The following is a 20,996-nucleotide window of genomic DNA, read 5'->3' on the forward strand; positions in this document are numbered from 1 at the left end:
ACTTTGTTGACCAAGTTGATGAGATTCAGACAGTTGACAAAAGCAGGGTTTGGAAGTAATTCAGACGCACAAATGATTACAAGAAACATTTTTATATTCCAGCAGAAAATAATTTCACCCATCCTCGATTTATGGAATTCTTGAAAACCTGTACAAAAAGTGAAAATCTGCATAATCAAAGGCTATTTTCCATTAACTTCCGTTATATAATTGGAGATGCGTTCCTACGGAAAAAACATTCGGCACCAAGACATCATAAAAACACACTTAGGAATGCACCAAACCTTTTTCTAAGCAGATATTTAATATAAATCTGATAATGTTATGATATGATATCGATAAAAATTATGCTCAAAATAAGTAACAGAAAGACAAGCCATTACCCAAAACTGTGCTGATCGCTCCGTGAGGTGGAGGTGCAGCGAGACGTGGGGGAATGGGGGTTACTGGGAGCGAGGAGGAGGGGCAATGGGATTGTCTACCTCACCCTAAGCATCATCTTCTTCTGCTCCACCCCCCTCCCCCCCGAAAAAAGTATAACTTAGATTCAAATTCCATAAAAGCAAACTTAATGCAGCGTATAACAAATTGGTTCCCTAATTTATATGTTACGTTATAACAAAATTCTGGATATCGAGTCGCCATGTAACGAAGGATTTATGTGTAAATAAAAGAAGACATCAAGACAAACATGAGAAGACAAAGTAAAGAAGAAGATAATTTAATATTGTAGTTCAGACCCTTGGTTTCTTTTAGAAAAAGCATGAAGGCAGTATTCCCACGTAGTGTTTAATACTCGTACAGTACTTCTGTCTGAGCACTGGCTCTCTTCACAAAAGCAAGGTGGATGGAATCCCAAATATAATTTTGTTTGGTTTAAAAGAATCATTCAAAATCCAAACATCCAATGATAATTTCAACACTACTTCAAGAAACAGTTCAAACATTGCACCCAAGAAACAAACCTCCCATCTTAAATACAATCTATGTACAACCTGGACGTACCTCCATTAGAGAAATCTCCTTACACGTAAACAATATTATCCTCAATATAATATGATATTTGCTATAATTCCACAAAATGACGTTTATAATTCACTGACACGTCATTAAAGTCATAAGCTGTTCCCTTCACAGCGAAAGCAAGTTCTCAAAACAGCCACACAACCCTTGAAATCATTATTTCATTAATATTAGTCTGTGTGCACCTGCAAAGTGAATCCTTTCTTGAAGAAACAATGAATGTGTCAAACAAGGGAGATTGAGTAATGATACAATTTCACCTTTACCTGGCTGCACACAAAGTCACCCAGGCCAACCTTTACCTGGCTGCACACAAAGTCACCCAGGCTACATGATGGATTTTGACACGAGGAATGTCTTTTTAGGAGTAGATGCATTGTTTGACCGACTGCTAACCTTACTGCAAAAGACTACAGTGCCCTTAGTTCACATTTCCACACATTCCTTGCATGCAAAATTCTAAAATCCTTCTGAAAAGCATCATAACTTACTACACAAAGTTCATTCATATTCTACACGATGCATGTTAGGTCGAGTGTCACTCAGCAGTTCATATTTGGGAGGGGAGGTTGACAATATTGCTGATGTGCCCCCCTGTAGGTTTTGATCGGGATTTGTAATTTTGGCCAGGGCCACAGCGATACCTAGCCTCCTCTTCATGGAAAGACACCTTGGGATTTTTTAATATCCACCAGCATGTGTACCAGATGAGACATCCAGCTTAACATCCATCTGAGGGACGGCATACTTTGTGATGCATTCAATACCTTGTCTGCGCACACTGGTCTGACAGGAATCAAACCTAGATTAGACAGCTCAAAGGTAAGTGTGCGAGCTCTGCACTGTCCTGTCAGGACACTACACCAAGCAATGCTGCACGGCAATGCAAACTACCCCAACACATCCACAAGTTTATGTTTCAAAGTATAACAATTACCATGCCCACAAATCATTGGAAAGCACCACTATTCTTCCACAAAAATTACACATTTCTTTATAAAAGTGGCCTACCGACAACAAAAAATGGTGGAAGTAATGACCGCCCACCACCACCTTAACCTACACCCCAATCAAACCTTTCTGGCCTTCCCATTGCCTAACAAACCTTTTATCAAACTTTCTCTTTTCTCCCCTCAATGAGAGTAAAAAGAAAGAAGAAAAAGTATTGACAAAGGGCAAGCACTCAAAACGGCGGCTGCATCTTGCTTACCACAGCAGTTCATGACCTTCCAGTTTATAACATTGTTGAACTTGTCCACCGACGCAAACCGACATCGACCTTCACAGAGAAGATTATTCCATTTTAATTTTCCTATCTTCCCTCCCTCCCTTTCCTTACATTTCCCTCTTGTTTTTTCAAAAAAATGTATTATCATTTCAAACCCTCTCCTCCTCGCTTCCACTTTAAATGTAATCATATATTTGGCTTCTAAAGGAATTCATTTTGTTTAAATGCTAGCCCAAATTATGTTAAGGATGGTATAATGGTGTTCTTCAATCACACTGTTGCTCGAACACAACTCATCTGCCCCAAATTCAAATGGAACACTCAGTTTAAGAGTCATTACAAATGCCCTGTACATTTCCAGTCCTCACATTCCGTCCTCATCTTCATCTTCCAACTAAGGCACAGAAGGATTGTTTACGTCCATCATTGTTATTTCTTGCCGGTGCTGTATGTTGGCATAACTTATGCCATCTCCCCTGCACAAATGACAATCACGTTCCATCAGCAAAAGCTCAAATCCTACGAGAAAATTTAGTATGCATGATCAAAAATGAGAGAACATAGACACCGACACTCCGGAAAATAGGGAGGAAATGTTTTGTAAACAAAGAAAACACTATAGATGAGCAAAAATGCAGTTATATTTTCAAAAATATAAATAAATAAATAAAAACACATTGTTACGAGGCTTAAAATATATCACAGAATGTTGTCATTATGAGAGTTGATTTGAAAGTCTGTAGCTTAATGTTACAAACCAAATTACCAAAATCACTCCATATAGTTCATTCACGATAGTGAACGGACGAGTAATCCTTGCACGTTTACACTTGCACTCTAAACATAGGACAAGCTGATAATCCCTCGCATATCACACGGTACCAAACAAAAATAAAATTGTCATGCAGCTGGGGCTCGAGATGGCTCGGCATGTGCATTTGGAAAGGTATCAAGACGTACCCTCAAAAGTGTGTGTGTGTGTGTGTGTGTGTGTGTGTGTGTGTGTGTGTGTGTGTGTGTGTGTGTGTGTGTGTGTGTGTGTGTGTGTGTGTGTGTGTGTGTGTGTGTGTGTGTGTGGGGGGGGGGGTTGGCACAGCATAACCACGTCCACTTTGTGGACACTATGTCCCTGATCATGAAGCCAATTAAATGATTCAAATTATTGAATGAATAAAAAAGCAAAAATGAACTTGCAAATGACAGATCATGCTACAATGCCTACTTATTTAAAATAAATAAATAAAAGAGAATGCCCAGAAAGGAGGTGGTGGAACAAAGAGGCCACCGACATGTAGGTGATGTGAAAGTGATAGGCCCAGACTCAGCTTCATCATGGGAGATTCCAATGATTTTGTGAGGCAGGGGCACCAGCCCAGAGTGGAGAACAGTACTCCATCAGATCATGGATGAAGGCCTTGTAGGAAAATAAAAATTCAGATGTGCCAAGGAAACACTTTGCATGATAGAGGATGCACAGTCGGCGACTGGCTTTGGAAGCCAACTTAGGTACATGGTTTGCCTAAGAAAGATCATGGCTGATACTGATGCTCAAAGGTTTGAGTGACTGAACTTCAAGAGGATTGTAAAGGAAATAGACAGGAGAGTTCACCAGATGGTCCTTTCGGAGAGACAGAGTGAGATTTGTCAGGATTGAAAGACGTATTCCAAGTGTTTGACCAGCTCGTGATTCCATCAACGTCTGCAGAGAGGGAAGAGGCTGCTGCCTGTCTATCTGAAGGATGCGTGATGTCACGGCAGAGGGTGGAGTCATCATTAAAGAGATAAAGATCACTTTATAAGAGTGAGAAAGATCATTACTGAAGATTAGGAATAGGACTGAGCTCAAAACACTGCCCTCCAGCCTTGACAGGGAGAGGAGATCCTGTAGTGAGCCACACGTTGGCTTCGAGAGCATATCAAGTCAGTAAACAATGTGTGGATGTGGCCTTATATGCCATAGACAGAGAGTTTGAAGAGCAAGACGGGATTCCAGACTGTATCAAATACTCAAGAGCTGTCTGGAGAGATGGCCCTGATCTCATGTGTGGCAATAAGGGACTTCATTCATTGTTGGGAGAACAGAATCAGCATATCAAGGGTCTGTAACCAAATTGATGATCTAAGATGAGGTCGTTCGGGAAAAGGAAACATTTGATGTCAACTGTAATGATGTATTCCATGACCTTGTTGATGATTGGAAGCAAGCTGATATGTCTGTAGTTGAGGTGGTCAGTTTTTGCACCTTTTAATGTAATGCAGTGATGTTGGTAGATTCCAAACAGATGGAAGATGGCCTTGGGCAAATGACAGGGTGGAAAGGGCAGAGAGGGGATGTGCAAGAGCAGCAGAGCAGGTTTTTAGGACATGTGTGCCAATGATGTCCAGTCCAGTTGCAGAACCAGAGTTGAGGGTTGCCTCACTGAGCAAATGCTTCGAGGAAGAACATTAAATCTTTAATAGAGAAGGGAGAAAAAAAACCCTGTGTAACAAGGACCGAGAGCAAGAAATGAAACCAAGTAATGTTCCTATTAGAGATCAAAGTTAAGAAAATAATAATCAAGACAAGTTAAAGATGGCAACTGTGCCATTGGGAGTTCACACAACAGTCTTTCACATTTATTAATCAATAACTTGTGTTATTTTTACGTACTTCTTGCCAAGTATGGTGAGCCCATACAATACACCGGTGGCAAATGTGATGAAGTTGCCCAAGACTGAGGTGAGGCCAGGGTTGATGATGACCGGCACTATCGCCAACCTGCACACCCACACACCGACAGCTTGCAATGCAAATTGCTGTTTTCCGCTTCAGTATGAATCAACAATTCAAGATGCTGAGTTAGAGCAAAAATCCAATGATTTTCTGCCTGTGCTATAAACTTGTATCACAAAAGGTAGAAGCATTCGTCCACCCATCACACTTCATTCTAAAGGGTTCTAGCTATCATTGAATAGGGAGAAGGAGAAGGATAAAAAACATAAATTGGAACTTAATGGAGCGGTTCCAGCATAAACATTTATTATTCTGAGACAGCAGGAACCCATTAGAAGGACATGGACAGTGCACACAAAATTATACATAGTAACAAGCTGGTTTACCCAATCAAGACCGGACCATGTGCTTCTTATCCCAAAGGATAGGTATTGTTACGGTTCTGGAAATTCGCATTAGACCATAAAGAGCCCTCAGGTGAGATATCTCCGTAAGTACATGTGTAGTTAGCCCAAACCCGTTGTATAGAGGGAATTTATGTGATCCATCCGGGCTGCGACGCTTTGAGTTTGCCATTTTTCTGTTCTATCTTTTATTTCAAACAAACAGCATCTCAACAACCACACCATCCCCACCACAGCACCAACCACACTACAACCACGCCACCCCCACCATCTACACTACCACATCTTCGCCACTCGCCATTCAATAGGCCCCGTGCGGTTACGATCTCCGCGGAGGAACAAACAAAAACCAACAACGATGCTCGGGGGCTTTTCCCGCCTGTTTCTCCCGTCGAAATTCTCTGCACTCGGTGTGGTGGAAGTGCGATCTGAGCCGGGGGTCAAAGGTGAGAAAAGGTGGGGGCCTCTTTTTGGGGGAATAATTCTCTGGCCCTGAGCCAAAAACTGACTCCCCCGGCCCCCGCACGGGGCGGGGTGGAGGGAGAGCGAGAGGGCACACCCACCTTCGAGAGGCTTCTCCAAGAAGCTCGAAGGGAGGCAGGGCCGAAAACGGGGCGGAGCGAAGGGCGGAGCCCCGCGCTACAAAAGGCGTACAGCACGGACCTTGGAGAGTTGAGTTGGTTTTTCGAGGCTTCCCCTCTGCTTGTCTTGTCGGGGGAAGAGGTCCTGCGCTCGCGGCTTGGCGAGCGACCTGTGAACGGAGGGAGACGCGGCAGCACCGGTTGTGAGGTGGACCTGCGCGTCCGGACGAGGAGTGCCGGAGAGGGTTCGCCGGCCGCGAGAGAAGTCGGGCCAGGCGCGACCACGCTGACGGTCGTGGGAGAGGGACTCACCGGCCACGAAAAGGGAAGTCGCGGCTTCTTTTCCTTTTCCTTTGCTTTTTGTGTAAATGCTTGTGGTGGCGCCGTTCGTCAAGTAGTATTGTTTTAAGTGTTGCCATGTGTGCGCGTGTAGTCGGTTTTAACTCTGCATTTGCTTTTGTTGCATAATTGTTTTGCTGTATATACGTGCCTTACGTGCCTTCTGTGTGAAATAAATGTGCATTGTGTGAACTTGTTCCCCGTTTCGCTGCGTCCTTTCCTTTGTTTGAATCTCCATCTTGCATCACGTAAGGGGTTCGGAGTGGGTTTAAAACGCCCGGTAATTAAATCGGAACCGTCAAGGCCGACGATAACACCGCTCGGTTATCACTGTAGCACGGAACGGACCGCTTAAGCGGTTCGTGTCCGGAGTCGGCCTGTGGCGTGGTACGATCGCCCGGTCGACCGCTCGTGCAGGTACTTAGGTAGGTCGAATTTGGCGAGCAACCATATCCTGTGCGGGTGGGCAATTGGCACCATCGTGGTGAGGTTAAACCCCCACCCGTGACTAGCTCCCGGCGTTGTTCCGAGAGGGTCATGACTGAATTGTCCGTTCCGGTGGGCGAGGCTGCCGCCATTCGAGTCGAGCGGCCGATCGCACGCCGGCGGGCGCGAATTCGCAACACTGGTGTCAGGAGTGGGATTCAAATCCACCCCGTCTCCAGCTAAATTCACGGGGAACGGTTCAGGGGTGAGAGGAGCGACCCCCGATTCCCTCCAAATTACGAGCAGGCCAAATTAATCCCTTACGAGAAATAAGATGGAGTCTCAAAGCGGGCGGGTCCCGGGGGTAGAAATGTATATGTGAAGTAATGTAGGATCCATGGCCCAGGACGGTACTTGTAATTACAATCCGTGGGGAAGCTCAACCCCATATCCTGAGCACGGACTTTATCGGCAGGCTGAGTCGCATAATGGCGGCGCAATCGCACCTCAGCGCAGCACGGAGCGAGTGGCTATTTATGGCACTGCGAATGGCGCGACACGAGGCGAGCGCTCCCAACAGCCGTTTCAAACCACGTGGGCATGGCAGGCGAGGCAGGCGGACATTGGCGGGCTTTGGAAAGAATTGAAGGAAGAATGGAGGACCGAGCTCAAAAAAAAAAACAGAAACACGAGCTGGAAGTAAAACAATTAAAGAAAGAACTATTGGACAAGTCAAGACAGGCCAAGGAACTCGAGGGAAAAGTGGGGGAAATAGAATTAAGGATCCATAAGTGGGAACAAGGGACGACCGAGCTAAGCGAGTGAATGGAGGAGGAGCGAATTGGTAACTCCCGGGACAGAAAGCACATGGAAGAAGAATGGAAAACCGAGCTCGAAAAGAAACAAAAGGAGCACGACTTGGAAGTAAAACAACTAATGGAAAAATTATTGGAGGAAGCAAGGCGGTTCAAAGAACTAGAGGGGAGAGTGAGGGAAATACAGTTGGAAGGGAAAGAATGTGAACACGATTGGAAAATAAAGCAACTAGAGCGTGAGGTAGAACAAGGCGTTCGGGACAGAAGAAGATTAGAAGAAGAGGTAAAAAGAGAACAGGAATATCAGAAACAATTGAAAGAAAAGGCAAGATTGCAGAATGAGATGCAAGAAAGAGTAATGAAGGAAGAAAATAAATGGCAGGAAGAACTAAAGGAATACGGGAAGAAAATGGACGAAATGAGGAGGGAAGCCTGGGAAAGTTGTGCGGAAAGGAGGGAAGAAGCATGCAAATTGAGGACAGAATTAGAAAAGAAAACTTCTGAGTTACAGAAACACCAAAACAAAGAGACGGAACTACAAAACGAGCTGAGGATGTGAAGAGAGGAAAGAAAGAGAACGGAGAATGAAACGTTAAGGAACCACACTGCAAATCAAACAGTGAGAAGCCAAAGCAAGGTCGGCGGGTGAGGAGATGAGAAAGGAATTATAAGAGAAAGCTTCTGAGTTCCAGAAATACCAAAACAAAGAGATGGAATTACAAAACGAGTTGAGGATGGTGAAAGAAGAAAGAACGACAGCAGAGAATGAAACGTTAAGGAACCACACTGTACAGGTCGAACAGCTGGAAGCGAAGGCCAGATTAAAGAATGAGGAACAAGAAAGAGTACTGAAAGAACAAAGATTGAGACAGGAGAAGGAAGTCAGCCAACTGAAGGAAATAACGAGATTGCAGAATGAGATGCAGGAAAGAGTAATGAAGGAAGAACGAATGAAGCAGGAAGGAGAAATCAGGAGATTCAAGGACACAACGAGATTGGATTGGGAAGAACGAGAGGAACAATGGGATAGAAAACAAAAGGAACATGAAGCCGAGGTTGACCAATTGAAAGAAAAGGCGAGGCTGGAGTGCGAGGAAATAGACAAAGAACAGCGAATGAAACACAGGAAGGAAATGAGCCAATTGAAAGAAACAATGAGATTGGAAAACGAAGAGCAGGAGGAACAGTGGGAGAGAAAACAACAACTATACGAGTGTGAAATTGAACAACTAAAACGGAGAGGGAGATTGGAGTCAACGGAGACTGAGGAGCTCCGGAGGGAGAACGAACACCTAATGGGGCTCAGAGAGGAAGAACGACTCGGACGGGAAGGAAAAAGGAGCCAGAAAGAAACAGAAAAAATAGAGAAGAGACTGCACGATAAGGACGGGGTTGGGGACGAGCACACACACATTGAGGTAGTGGAGGATAATGGGGGCGAGCTGGCACAACGTGTGGGGACCCGGTGCGAGCAGCTGGATAGCCTCCTTCGGGAACGGAGGGAGACGCCATGCTCCCTTGAATCGATTTCACTATTTCCACGGTCCCGTAGGGTAGTCCTAAGGCGTCCCTGTGTTCAACGTACGATGGCCTTGCGGTCTGTGTGACTACCTGCAGGCAACGCAGGGTCGACGCACGGTTCCCCTACGCCCGCCGTGCGTCCTACGTACAGCCTTCGTGGCAGTCTGCGTCGACCGTGCGCTACCGCTAGAGATCGGAGTATAGGTGTATGCCACCAGTGTTGGGCACAAAAGCGATAATCCGATAACAGATAATTATCGAAGTTTACTTTTTTTAATCAGACTATTATTGGAAGTTAACTTCCATTCATCGTTATCGGACTAGTTAACTTCCGATAACTCAATTTTTTTAGTCCCATAATGTGCGTTAATTTTTTTTGTCCGAAAACATTTTTATCGTTTCCGGGTTGCATTTCGCCGAACTAATTAATTATCAATGAGGAGGAAAATGTACATGATTATAGATTACTTGTTTTGCAAGATAATGCTGAATCAGGCCGCCGCGTGAAGAAAAACGGAAGAAGAAGAAGAAGAAGAAGCCTTGCAATGGCGACTTCCTCAGCCATGCGGCTGCGAGGCTCTGCAGGTACTGGGTTCGGTCAAGGTTGGGAAACCCGAAAAATAAAAACATATGTGTCTGCTACATTGTGTGACCGTGGAAATACTGCGGCCACCCTATAATTGCTAGTGGCCGTAGATTTTTTAGACCCTACGGACGCCGAGCCAAATGTGACTGAAGCATAAGCGGCTCGTTTCTGTACGAGTTCTGTCGAGGGTGAAATTCCCCGGTAGTGGACCACATGGGTATTTAGGTAAATTTAAATTGGCAATCGACCCTACCCCACGTGGTCTATCGATTGGGGCGAATTTCGGTCCGATAGAGGACCCGTCGACTCCGGACTTATCTGGGGCGACGATCTGAATTCTGAGCGATCGGTCGAGCTGACTCGCGACTCCATCCAGCAGACGGACCGCGGCCGACGTCCCGGCCCCGCAACAATATGTCCCATTTAATGCTTATATAACGTGTAATATCATGTATATAATGTGTAATATGTCCCATTTTATGTGTATGTATCATGTACATAATATGTGTAGATAACATGTAATATCATAATATGTGGCTATAAAATGTGTAATATGTCATATATAATGTCAGTCACTTATAATATGTGTGTATATAACGTGTCATATGTGTACATAACGTGTGTAATATGTGCGTATATATAAGCGGGTAATATATCACTTATAATGTGTGTATATAACATGTGTCATATGTCACGTATAATATGTGTATATAATGTGTGCAATGTCACGTATAATATGTGTATATGTGGAGCTGTTGAACAGCTCCCAAGATGAAAGCAGCCAATTTAACAGGATTACCTTTTCTTAAAATTGAATGTAGCATTTAATTGAGGAAGCCAAAGCATTTAAAATGCTCTCAGTAAGCTACCATTTTTGACTGTTGGTAATCAAAGCCAGTCGGCTATATCTCTATCTCTATATCTCTATCTCTATCTCTATCTCTATCTCTATCTCTATCTCTATCTCTATCTCTATCTCTATCTCTATCTCTATCTCTATCTCTCTCTCTCTCTCTCTCTCTCTCTCTCTCTCTCTCTCTCTCTCTCTCTCTCTCTCTCTCTCTCTCTCTCTCTCTCTCTCTCTCTCTCTCTCTCTCTCGTGCAGCTGAACATCTGGCTTTCTTGTTGGCCCTTGTAACAACATTCCTTGAGCCTTGGGCTCGGAGAAGCCCAGTCATAAATCAGCACTGTTTTGGTATAGTTCAAAAGGGAACATCTTGTAGTAGAATGAGACGATAATATATATATATATATATATATATATATATATATATATATATATATATATATATATATATATATATATATATATATATATATATATATATATATATTGTGATAAAGATCTGCCTGATCAATAACAGATCTTCTTGCTTGTGAAAAGATAAATGCTTTGTCAGGCCAGGACAGAATATTTGCTGGGGTGTTGTTACTTTCAAAGAAAACGATATCTTAGAAAGGAAATATAAAGCTGATGGAAGTTGGGGAAATCATGAAACCAGATGAGCAGGAAAAGTATATATAAAGTAAACCAAACTGCTTGCAGGCCAGAGTTTGACTGAGCTGGTATACTGTAGGTATTCTGTGCCTTTCTACTCTCGTGTACACTTTTGGTGCGCATTAAAGCTCTTCTCTACGACGATTGGTGTAGTCATTGCTTGATTTCAGTCAGCTGTGAATAACCCTGATCTCGACATTTTGGCGTAGTTGGCAAGGGGGTAAAAACAGAGCAAAAGAGGGGAACTTCTTGCTTGGTGAGACAAAAGAGGACAGCAGCCGGCCGGCTTAAAGATAAGGTAAGAACTGCCTCTTTTTCTCGCACCGGGACATACAGGTTCGCTGCTCTTTGTGATCTGTACTTATCTTAAAAGAACGAGAAAAGAGGGAGCTTTGTGCGCATCAAAAAGAAGGGTACCCCCGGGGGGTTAAGTGTTCGCAAGGGGGTTGCAGGTGATGCTTACAGGCTCATCTCAGAAATCCCTGGAGAACAGTGTCTAAAGGGGAGATTGTAAGGTATAAGCCCGGGAGGGTAATCTGAGAAATCTCCAAGAGACAAGGTATTTCTGTGGGAGATTGAGGACGTGGAAGGTGTGCAAGGGAGTGTGAGGGTTCATGGAAAGGTGTGAAAGACACTCAACCCAACCCGAGACCACCCCAGGCAAAACACTGACCAGTCCAAGAATACTCTAGAAATGATTCAGGGAAAGTGGGAAAATAAAGATGCAACGGAAATTATGGACCAAGGTAATGTGATCAATTAGAATCATGGTATGAATGAATATAAAAGTACCCATATGCATTCCTAGAATAAGATTCGTTAAGATATGCATTTGTGAATAAGCCCGAACCAAACTTGAAGCGTGTAATATGTGTAGGGAAGAAGCATGACAAATAAATAATGTTGGAAAAACAAAAAAGAAAAGTTGTAAGTGTTAAGATTAAAAGAATAAGTTGAGAAAACACCTTGCCCCACCCGTGCAACTGCAGTACACAGAGCAGGGAAATCAAGAGAGAATACCAGGTAACCCATCTGAGGGTTTCCTTCATCCGTCGAGGTTGTGTCCAAACCTGGAAGGTACGAGGTCACTGGCCACGACTTTTGCCTTCCCGGTGAGGAGGTAGAGGAAAAAACGCAGGCGGAAGGGAAGGTCACAGTGCAGCAAATTCAAAATCGGTAAAATATCCATTAAAAGAACAGGAATTGAGATTAGTTCTGATGTGATAATAATTGGAAATTTAAAGGGAAGTTCTGAAAGAACAGCGGACGAAGCTTGGCTGCTCGTGAAAACGATGTGTGGAAATGGAAGGTAGGAGGGAATGATAACCCACAGAGGGAAGGATGCCCCATGGTGAAGTGGAGGAATGTGTGCGCCTTGCCTGAAGGGTAAAGGTGGGGGTCGTGTTCCTCTTTGAGATTTTTTTTTTTTTTAACGACTCCAAAACGAGTCAACGGGAAAATTTGTGTCAGATGTGCCGAATAAAGCCTTGATTGTGATCTCCAAGTCCAGGAGTCATTACAACACAAATTAAATTGAGAATTATTTAATCGCGGTTGTAAATAAATAAAAGGTAATTTTATATAGAGTCAAATAGTTCTGAAATGTGTTTAAATTAATTTGTATACGTTTTAATGTGTGGGTCGAACGTATGTACGCAGTTTGTTGTGGATGTGGAGATGGGGAGAGACGCAGGACCAAGGTGCGAAGGAAGGAGGAGTAGGATAAAAGGTGGGGGCGAGCTGTGTCGAAGTGCACATGCTGTGCCCAGAGGCGTGCTGTGTCTTCACTCGTCGGTGAATGAAACAATGACATCCAAGAACCAGGACAAAGACATTCGGCAAGCTGCAGAAATGTTTTTGGGGGAAATGACTAGTGGTCTTTGAACACGCGTCCATTGCGGACCTTGTCACGGAGCATTAACCTCTGCCTGGCGCGATCAAGTTTTTTTTTTGTACGAAAGTGGACAGAGGAGCACGTTTGTTGTCCTTATATGAGCCTCGATCTGTCAGGATAAATTATTTGTATTGAAATTGACCATAAAAGCGGTTATCGTGCTCAATGTGTTGGTGCCCTGCTGTGAAGTGCGGGCTGTGCGCGATCTTTGCTTGGGAGAGTCGAGCTGTGTGAAGTTTGCCTGAACACGGGGAGAAGCTTTGGAAAAGAAATATTTTTTTTTAACCGAGTGAGGCAGGAAAATTATCAACACGGTTGGTTGCATCATTATTGTGAGGAGCTCGGTTTTACAATAAATTGTGGTTGGCATCTGTGGTTGAATGTACGAAGTAAGCCGTGTGTGGAGCCCTCGAAGGAGGGAGGGCTGTACGGTGTGCGAGATGGAGCACGAAGCACGAGTGTGGTCAACATCTGGGCCGCATTGAAATCGGCCGTGCCGAGGGTGCTGTGTAAATTTTCGAAGCAGTTCATCCTGGCCTTGTAAGTTTGCAAGTACACATGTGCAAATGGACAAGACCATTGTGTGCTGGACCCTGAGTAAATTCCACAATGTGCCAACCCCCTACAGCCCCCTGCACCTCCGAAGAGTCTGGAGGTATGGCTGCCCTTTGAGCTGTGCAGCCTCGGTTCAAATCTCAACGCAGCTCTAAACTGCCATCCTGGTGTTTCACATGCACTGCAAAGTTTGCTAACATCGGTTCGTGAACATTAAAGATCCCACGATGCTTTTTTGTGAAGAGTTGGCAAGTTATTGCAGGCACCCTGAACATTAAGCTACAAAACTGCTGCTCGAACGTGCAGGGGCACAGCTGCTGTCAGGATGGGCATGAGTCGGGACTCGAGTCGTCAGTTGTGTGCAGTACGTGGCGACAGATTAGTATCAATTGTCACAAGGACGTGTTAGTGCAAATGATGCAGTGTCCCTCCACCGATACACACATTGGAATAAATAATCTCGCCGACCTGGGTGGAATGACAGGCTGAGTCAACCTCAGGAACCAGGGATACTGAGAGTCAGGAGTCGCCAAGAGCCACAAACAATAGACAGTGTGCTCTGACGGTTTGAAAGAGGAAATGCGAATCGTCCAAGTGAGGTGCGGAGTGTGTGTTGGGATTTACTTTAGGCTCATGTAAAAGATAATTGAGAATTTGGCAGATTTTAAAAACAATTACCATGACATGTTTGAATGAAGAACGAGTTAAAATCGCAACTGTGGCTGTGGACATAATTACATACACAACTCAGCCGGGAACAGAGGAAAATATTTTATTTTATTTTATTTTGGGCAGAACCAAATGCTTTGCAGAAGTGTGGTCCAAATGGATGAATGGATGATATCTGATTATGCAGTGTTGGTTGACTCACTGTTTGAGTAAAATGTGGTAATCGAAAGATGTCCGATACTGGACATAACTGTCAGGGTATGTAGTGTACACTGAGAATAACATCTTGGAAAGTGATTCTGTGCTAATTGCGGTATGCAATCTAGCCGAGGGTGAAAGCATATTCCTGATATGTGTATACTGTACAGATGGCACAATGTAGGGGAACTGTGGAAATAAGAGGATATTTAATGTCACAAAGTGTGCTAGTCAAGAATAGTTAAATCGATAGTAATATATTGAGCACATATGAAGAAAAAAACTACAACAACGACATCCTCCCTGGCTACCTTCCACCATTGGCCTTTCCGATGAGCATACGTGCCGAGCGCCTGTGGGGGAGTTATTTGGCAATCAACGCTACCTAACTACCTGGTGCTTGCAGCGGTATCGAGTTGCAGGTTCAAGTACCATCGAGCCGGATTGTCAAGGATTGCACGAGGCAGGAAGGTCCAAGGAAGCTTCTCACCTCCAGCTCACCTTCCCTCCGAGGGGGGAGTATCAATAACGACCCAACGGGGTCCCTTTTTGGGGGGGGGGTGTGTCTGGTGGGGGCCAGTCCTTAAGCAGCACCTGTATGGGTGCTTGTGTATCAATTTCCATTTATTTTATATTCTAATGACTGCCCTTATGTGCTTCTTATGGGCTTCATGATGGTGCCCAGGGAGCCACTGGGTTGTCTGGACCGCCTGGGGAAGCGGGAGGCAGTGGAACTGTTGGTGGTTCAGGTCCTATCGGACCTCCAGGCCCAAGTGGTCATGATGGCATGATTGGCCCTCATGGTGATGGGAGTAGGCCAGGAGCACCTGGTAAACATGGATGGCAATGCTGGAGACAGGGGTCTGCAAGGGGAGTCTGCAACACCAGGACGCCAAGGGGCGATTGGGATAATTGCACCATCAGGATCATCTGGGTCAGTGGGTGAGCAAATGGTGGGTGCAGGTGAGCACATGCATCTGTGGTGAATGTAGTCGTGTGAACCCATGGGTCGGTTCAGACAGGCAGAATTCACATCTTTGTTTACGTTGAGATCTGAATTTGTTGTCTTCTGACGTCAGCATCGGTTGGTATTTTAAAAACGTGTTTTTCATATCATAGCAGCCACCGTACCTGGGAAGGTTCTCTGTGCATTGTATTGTCATAATGGTAGACCGTGGGGCTATGTACGCTCTCTGATGACGACCAACTTATGAATGGGAAAGAAGGGTACGGTCGGTGGAACTGACTCTACTGCTCACTCTAGCGGTCGTGCTTGCTGCTGATACCCAGCCCCCACAACAAAGTGGTTACCCAAAAAGGTTTGCTCGCTTTGGCTCATAAAATGAGCTGCACGAGCAAAAGGGGGATGATGTAGAAGGAGGTGCTGAGAATATGGTACACTCAAGAACTTGCAGAGGTGGGAGAAAATCGAAAATTTGTAAATCGAAAGTTTTGGAAGCAGCTATGTATTATCAAATGTTTGTGGTGTGTGCTGCCTTTGGGCTGTTGATTGCATCACTAGTTGGAGCATGACTGTGCTGCTGATGCGGTGTCCCCATTACCAGTGTACTGATGTTCATTTTTTTTTGCCAGTCTTAAATGAGTGACAGGCTGAGTTAGCCCTCGGGGTTCGTTTAGTGGTAAATGAAAGTTGAGCTCAGGGCTGTGGGATCCTGGTCACCAATTTAAGGGCAAGGCCAAACAGTACATATAATTATTGGTAGAATGTCTGTAAAATATATGGACATGTATAAATGAATATTAACTCTTGTGATGCAAATAAATATTGTGAAAGAGTTTGACAACAGGGTGTTCGAATGGAGGAACGTCCTAAAGATGCAGTGGACTGGACTTTTTCAGGTATTATTGGTTACCCATGGAGCTGTCAAGAAAAGGTAAGCCAATCATGGATTTACGCATCTCATTGCAAAAGGATACAGGAAATCGAAAAGAGAAAGAAATGTTATTGGAGGTTTATGACAGATGTGGCAGTGTTTGATTAGCATGAGTATAATCGTGATAATATGGACAATAACAGATAGTGAGGACATTTTAGGAATGTCATAGAGATCAGAATGTTTGGTAGGTCAATGGTAGGGGAAACAAGGAATGGGTTGTGACAGGGTGCACAGGGAAGAAAAAAGGTAAACATTGGGATCAATTGCATTAGGAAGGCGTATATGGGAAAACACGGATTACCCTTGTTTGCAGTTCCACTCCAGGGGGAGAACATGTGTGGGTACATAGTCCGTAGACAAGATAGACCAGTTTTAACTAAAGTAGAGAAGGCATCAGTGGAAGGTAGAATAATAGAAATAAAAAGTAATTGGGAGAAGGGGGGTTATAATTGCACGAACTATGAGCATTGGTATTACCCTAAGTACAGAACTATTAAGCAAAAGGCTGTGGGACAGGGCCCGGCAAGAGCACTAAAAGTAACGAATTATGATGGATTGAAGAAGGGGGAGGGATTAGAAAAGTACCCCCCACATTTTCAGCTCATGCACAAACAAATTGGATTGATTTGTCTAGTTAGAGGATAAGGGGGGGGGACCCCATTTAGGAGAATCAACATGCCAGTACTATGCTAGACATGGGGATGAAATGGTGACCATAAAAGGGCGAATTAATGGAACAACCATACCTGTAAAAATCGAAGTAAATAACCTGCTTGAACCTCAGGCACCCCTAAATGGTACATATTTTGTCAGGTCAGATCGAAAAGAGCCATTTCAGAAGTTGAGAGGTTTTTCATGATTGCATTCCCCTTTTATGGAGCAGGCAAGAGTGCAAGGGAAATTATCAATTTGGCAGAATCTTTGGAAAAGCTTGCTAATACCACCAGCGAAGGATTTCACAAAACGAGTGCCGAGCTGGTAGCTATACGGACAACCGTGATGCAAAACCGCATCGCTCTGGATATGCTTTTAGCAGAAAAAGGAGGGACGTGTGCGGTTATAGGTGTGGAATGCTGCACATACATTCCAGATAATTCAGAAGAAATTGATAATTTGGCTGAAAAAATTAAAGCTGAAGGTGCAAAATATCATGATTTTAACAAGGGATGGTCAATGGGATCTTGGTTGAAGGGAATATTGGGGAGTTGGGGAGCCTGGATAATCCATTGGTTGTTTATAGGGCTCATGATCTTCATAGCAGTGATTGTTGTCATCACTTGTATTAAAAATCTAATCAGGGAGTGCGTGAGACATTGTTCTTCTACAGCAAAGAAAACAACAAAACCGGAGACGGTCCTGGGGAAGCCTGCTGTGGTTGCTGTGGTCAAACCGCTGCCAACACCTCCGCCATCTCTACCCTCCCCGATAATTCACTCTGGTTTTCCTCCCCAACCCATAGACCCTGAAAAGTACTGTGAACTTAATGGGACTGTTGACCCACTGCTTACACTCACATTGGATGAGTGTCTCGACTTGCTCACACCGATGACGAAGATGGAAAGAAATGTTATCTGAACATTGCCTTGTTGGAAAATGTTGGGACTTTTCTTTAAAATTTTCTTTCACTCTGGCTTGCAGTTTATATTCTTGTTTGCTGATATTCTTTTTGTTGGTTCATAAAGAACACAATATATAGATTCTTGTTTGCTAATTCTGACTTGTTTATAAAAATTATATTCTTGTTCATAAAGAACCATAGTTAGTTGAAAATATATGTATCTTTTTGTGTAAGTTGTTTTTGAAAGGTAATTTTTGCTTCCTCATGACCTATATTCAAGTTATAATTGTTGAAATGTATCCACTATTCTATAGAGGGGTGGGGTATTGATGGGCCGGTCGGGATGGTGGAGGGGGGGCTTTTCTATGAAGCAAGAAAGTGCGGGCGGAGCTTTCGTGACGTAATAACCCACTTGGAGCTACTCATAAGAGTGGACCACTTCTGGACGAGACTCCCTTTTACCACCTTGCCGCTCCATCAAGAACCCATCTCTAAAAAATATTATAATTGTGGTGTTCCTTTTCCACTATGTTTCTAAGTAACAGAGGGGCAAATGTGGAGCTGTTGAACAGCTCCCAAGATGAAAGCAGCCAATTTAACAGGATTACCTTTTCTTAAAATTGAATGTAGCATTTCATTGAGGAAGCCAAAGCATTTAAAATGCTCTCAGTAAGCTTCCATTTTTGACTGTTGGTAATCAAAGCCAGTCGGCTATATATATATATATATATATATATATATATATATATATATATATATATATATATATATATATATATATATATATATATATATATATATATATATATATATATATCTCTCTCTCTCTCTCTCTCTCTCTCTCTCTCTCTCTCTCTCTCTCTCTCTCTCTCTCTCTCTCTCTCTCTCTCTCTCTCTCTCTCGTGCAGCTGAACATCTGGCTTTCTTGTTGGCCCTTGTAACAACATTCCTTGAGCCTTGGGCTCGGAGAAGCCCAGTCATAAATCAGCACTGTTTTGGTATAGTTCAAAAGGGAACATCTTGTAGTAGAATGAGACGATAATATATATATATATATATATATATATATATATATATATATATATATATATATATATATATATATATATATATTGTGATAAAGATCTGCCTGATCAATAACAGATCTTCTTGCTTGTGAAAAGATAAATGCTTTGTCAGGCCAGGACAGAATATTTGCTGGGGTGTTGTTACTTTCAAAGAAAACGATATCTTAGAAAGGAAATATAAAGCTGATGGAAGTTGGGGAAATCATGAAACCAGATGAGCAGGAAAAGTATATATAAAGTAAACCAAACTGCTTGCAGGCCAGAGTTTGACTGAGCTGGTATACTGTAGGTATTCTGTGCCTTTCTACTCTCGTGTACACTTTTGGTGCGCATTAAAGCTCTTCTCTACGACGATTGGTGTAGTCATTGCTTGATTTCAGTCAGCTGTGAATAACCCTGATCTCGACATTTTGGCGTAGTTGGCAAGGGGGTAAAAACAGAGCAAAAGAGGGGAACTTCTTGCTTGGTGAGACAAAAAGAGGACAGCAGCCGGCCGGCTTAAAGATAAGGTAAGAACTGCCTCTTTTTCTCGCACCGGGACATACAGGTTCGCTGCTCTTTGTGATCTGTACTTATCTTAAAAGAACGAGAAAAGAGGGAGCTTTGTGCGCATCAAAAAGAAGGGTACCCCCGGGGGGTTAAGTGTTCGCAAGGGGGTTGCAGGTGATGCTTACAGGCTCATCTCAGAAATCCCTGGAGAACAGTGTCTAAAGGGGAGATTGTAAGGTATAAGCCCGGGAGGGTAATCTGAGAAATCTCCAAGAGACAAGGTATTTCTGTGGGAGATTGAGGACGTGGAAGGTGTGCAAGGGAGTGTGAGGGTTCATGGAAAGGTGTGAAAGACACTCAACCCAACCCGAGACCACCCCAGGCAAAACACTGACCAGTCCAAGAATACTCTAGAAATGATTCAGGGAAAGTGGGAAAATAAAGATGCAACGGAAATTATGGACCAAGGTAATGTGATCAATTAGAATCATGGTATGAATGAATATAAAAGTACCCATATGCATTCCTAGAATAAGATTCGTTAAGATATGCATTTGTGAATAAGCCTGAACCAAACTTGAAGCGTGTAATATGTGTAGGGAAGAAGCATGACAAATAAATAATGTTGGAAAAACAAAAAAGAAAAGTTGTAAGTGTTAAGATTAAAAGAATAAGTTGAGAAAACACCTTGCCCCACCCGTGCAACTGCAGTACACAGAGCAGGGAAATCAAGAGAGAATACCAGGTAACCCATCTGAGGGTTTCCTTCATCCGTCGAGGTTGTGTCCAAACCTGGAAGGTACGAGGTCACTGGCCACGACTTTTGCCTTCCCGGTGAGGAGGTGGAGGAAAAAACGCAGGCGGAAGGGAAGGTTACAGTGCAGCAAACTCAAAATCGGTAAAATATCCATTAAAAGAACAGGAATTGAGATTAGTTCTGATGTGATAATAATTGGAAATTTAAAGCGAAGTTCTGAAAGAACAGCGGACGAAGCTTGGCTGCTCGTGAAAACGATGTGTGGAAATGGAAGGTAGGAGGGAATGATAACCCACAGAGGGAAGGATGCCCCATTGTGAAGTGGAGGAATGTGTGCGCCTTGCCTGAAGGGTAAAGGTGGGGGTCGTGTTCCTCTTTGAGAGTTTTTTTTTTTTAACGACTCCAAAACGAGTCAACGGGAAAATTTGTGTCAGATGTGCCGAATAAAGCCTTGATTGTGATCTCCAAGTCCAGGAGTCATTACAACACAAATTAAATTGAGAATTATTTAATCGCGGTTGTAAATAAATAAAAGGTAATTTTATATAGAGTCAAATAGTTCTGAAATGTGTTTAAATTAATTTGTATACGTTTTAATGTGTGGGTCGAACGTATGTACGCAGTTTGTTGTGGATGTGGAGATGGGGAGAGACGCAGGACCAAGGTGCGAAGGAAGGAGGAGTAGGATAAAAGGTGGGGGCGAGCTGTGTCGAAGTGCACATGCTGTGCCCAGAGGCGTGCTGTGTCTTCACTCGTCGGTGAATGAAACAATGACAT

The 20,996-nt window shown here is 43.6% G+C and overlaps 1 protein-coding gene across 1 annotated transcript in view; it reads right to left on the minus strand.

Annotated features, from left to right (window-relative positions):
* Nucleotides 1-705: 705 nt before the first annotated feature.
* Nucleotides 706-20,996, minus strand: part of CACFD1 (calcium channel flower domain containing 1) — a 37,382-nt gene continuing 17,091 nt past the window's right edge. The window contains exons 4-5 of the mRNA XM_085855578.1: nt 4,902-5,009; nt 706-2,727 (exon numbers count right to left, since the gene is read on the minus strand). Coding sequence (XP_085711704.1) covers nt 2,646-2,727; nt 4,902-5,009 — 190 coding nt within the window. The 3' untranslated portion in view covers nt 706-2,645. The remainder of the gene's footprint in view (nt 2,728-4,901; nt 5,010-20,996) is intronic.

The sequence above is a fragment of the Eptatretus burgeri genome, chromosome 14 (genome assembly GCF_056783735.1).
Source record: "Eptatretus burgeri isolate ZD-2024b chromosome 14, Ebu_testis_v1, whole genome shotgun sequence".
Taxonomy (NCBI): Eukaryota; Metazoa; Chordata; class Myxini; order Myxiniformes; family Myxinidae; genus Eptatretus; species Eptatretus burgeri.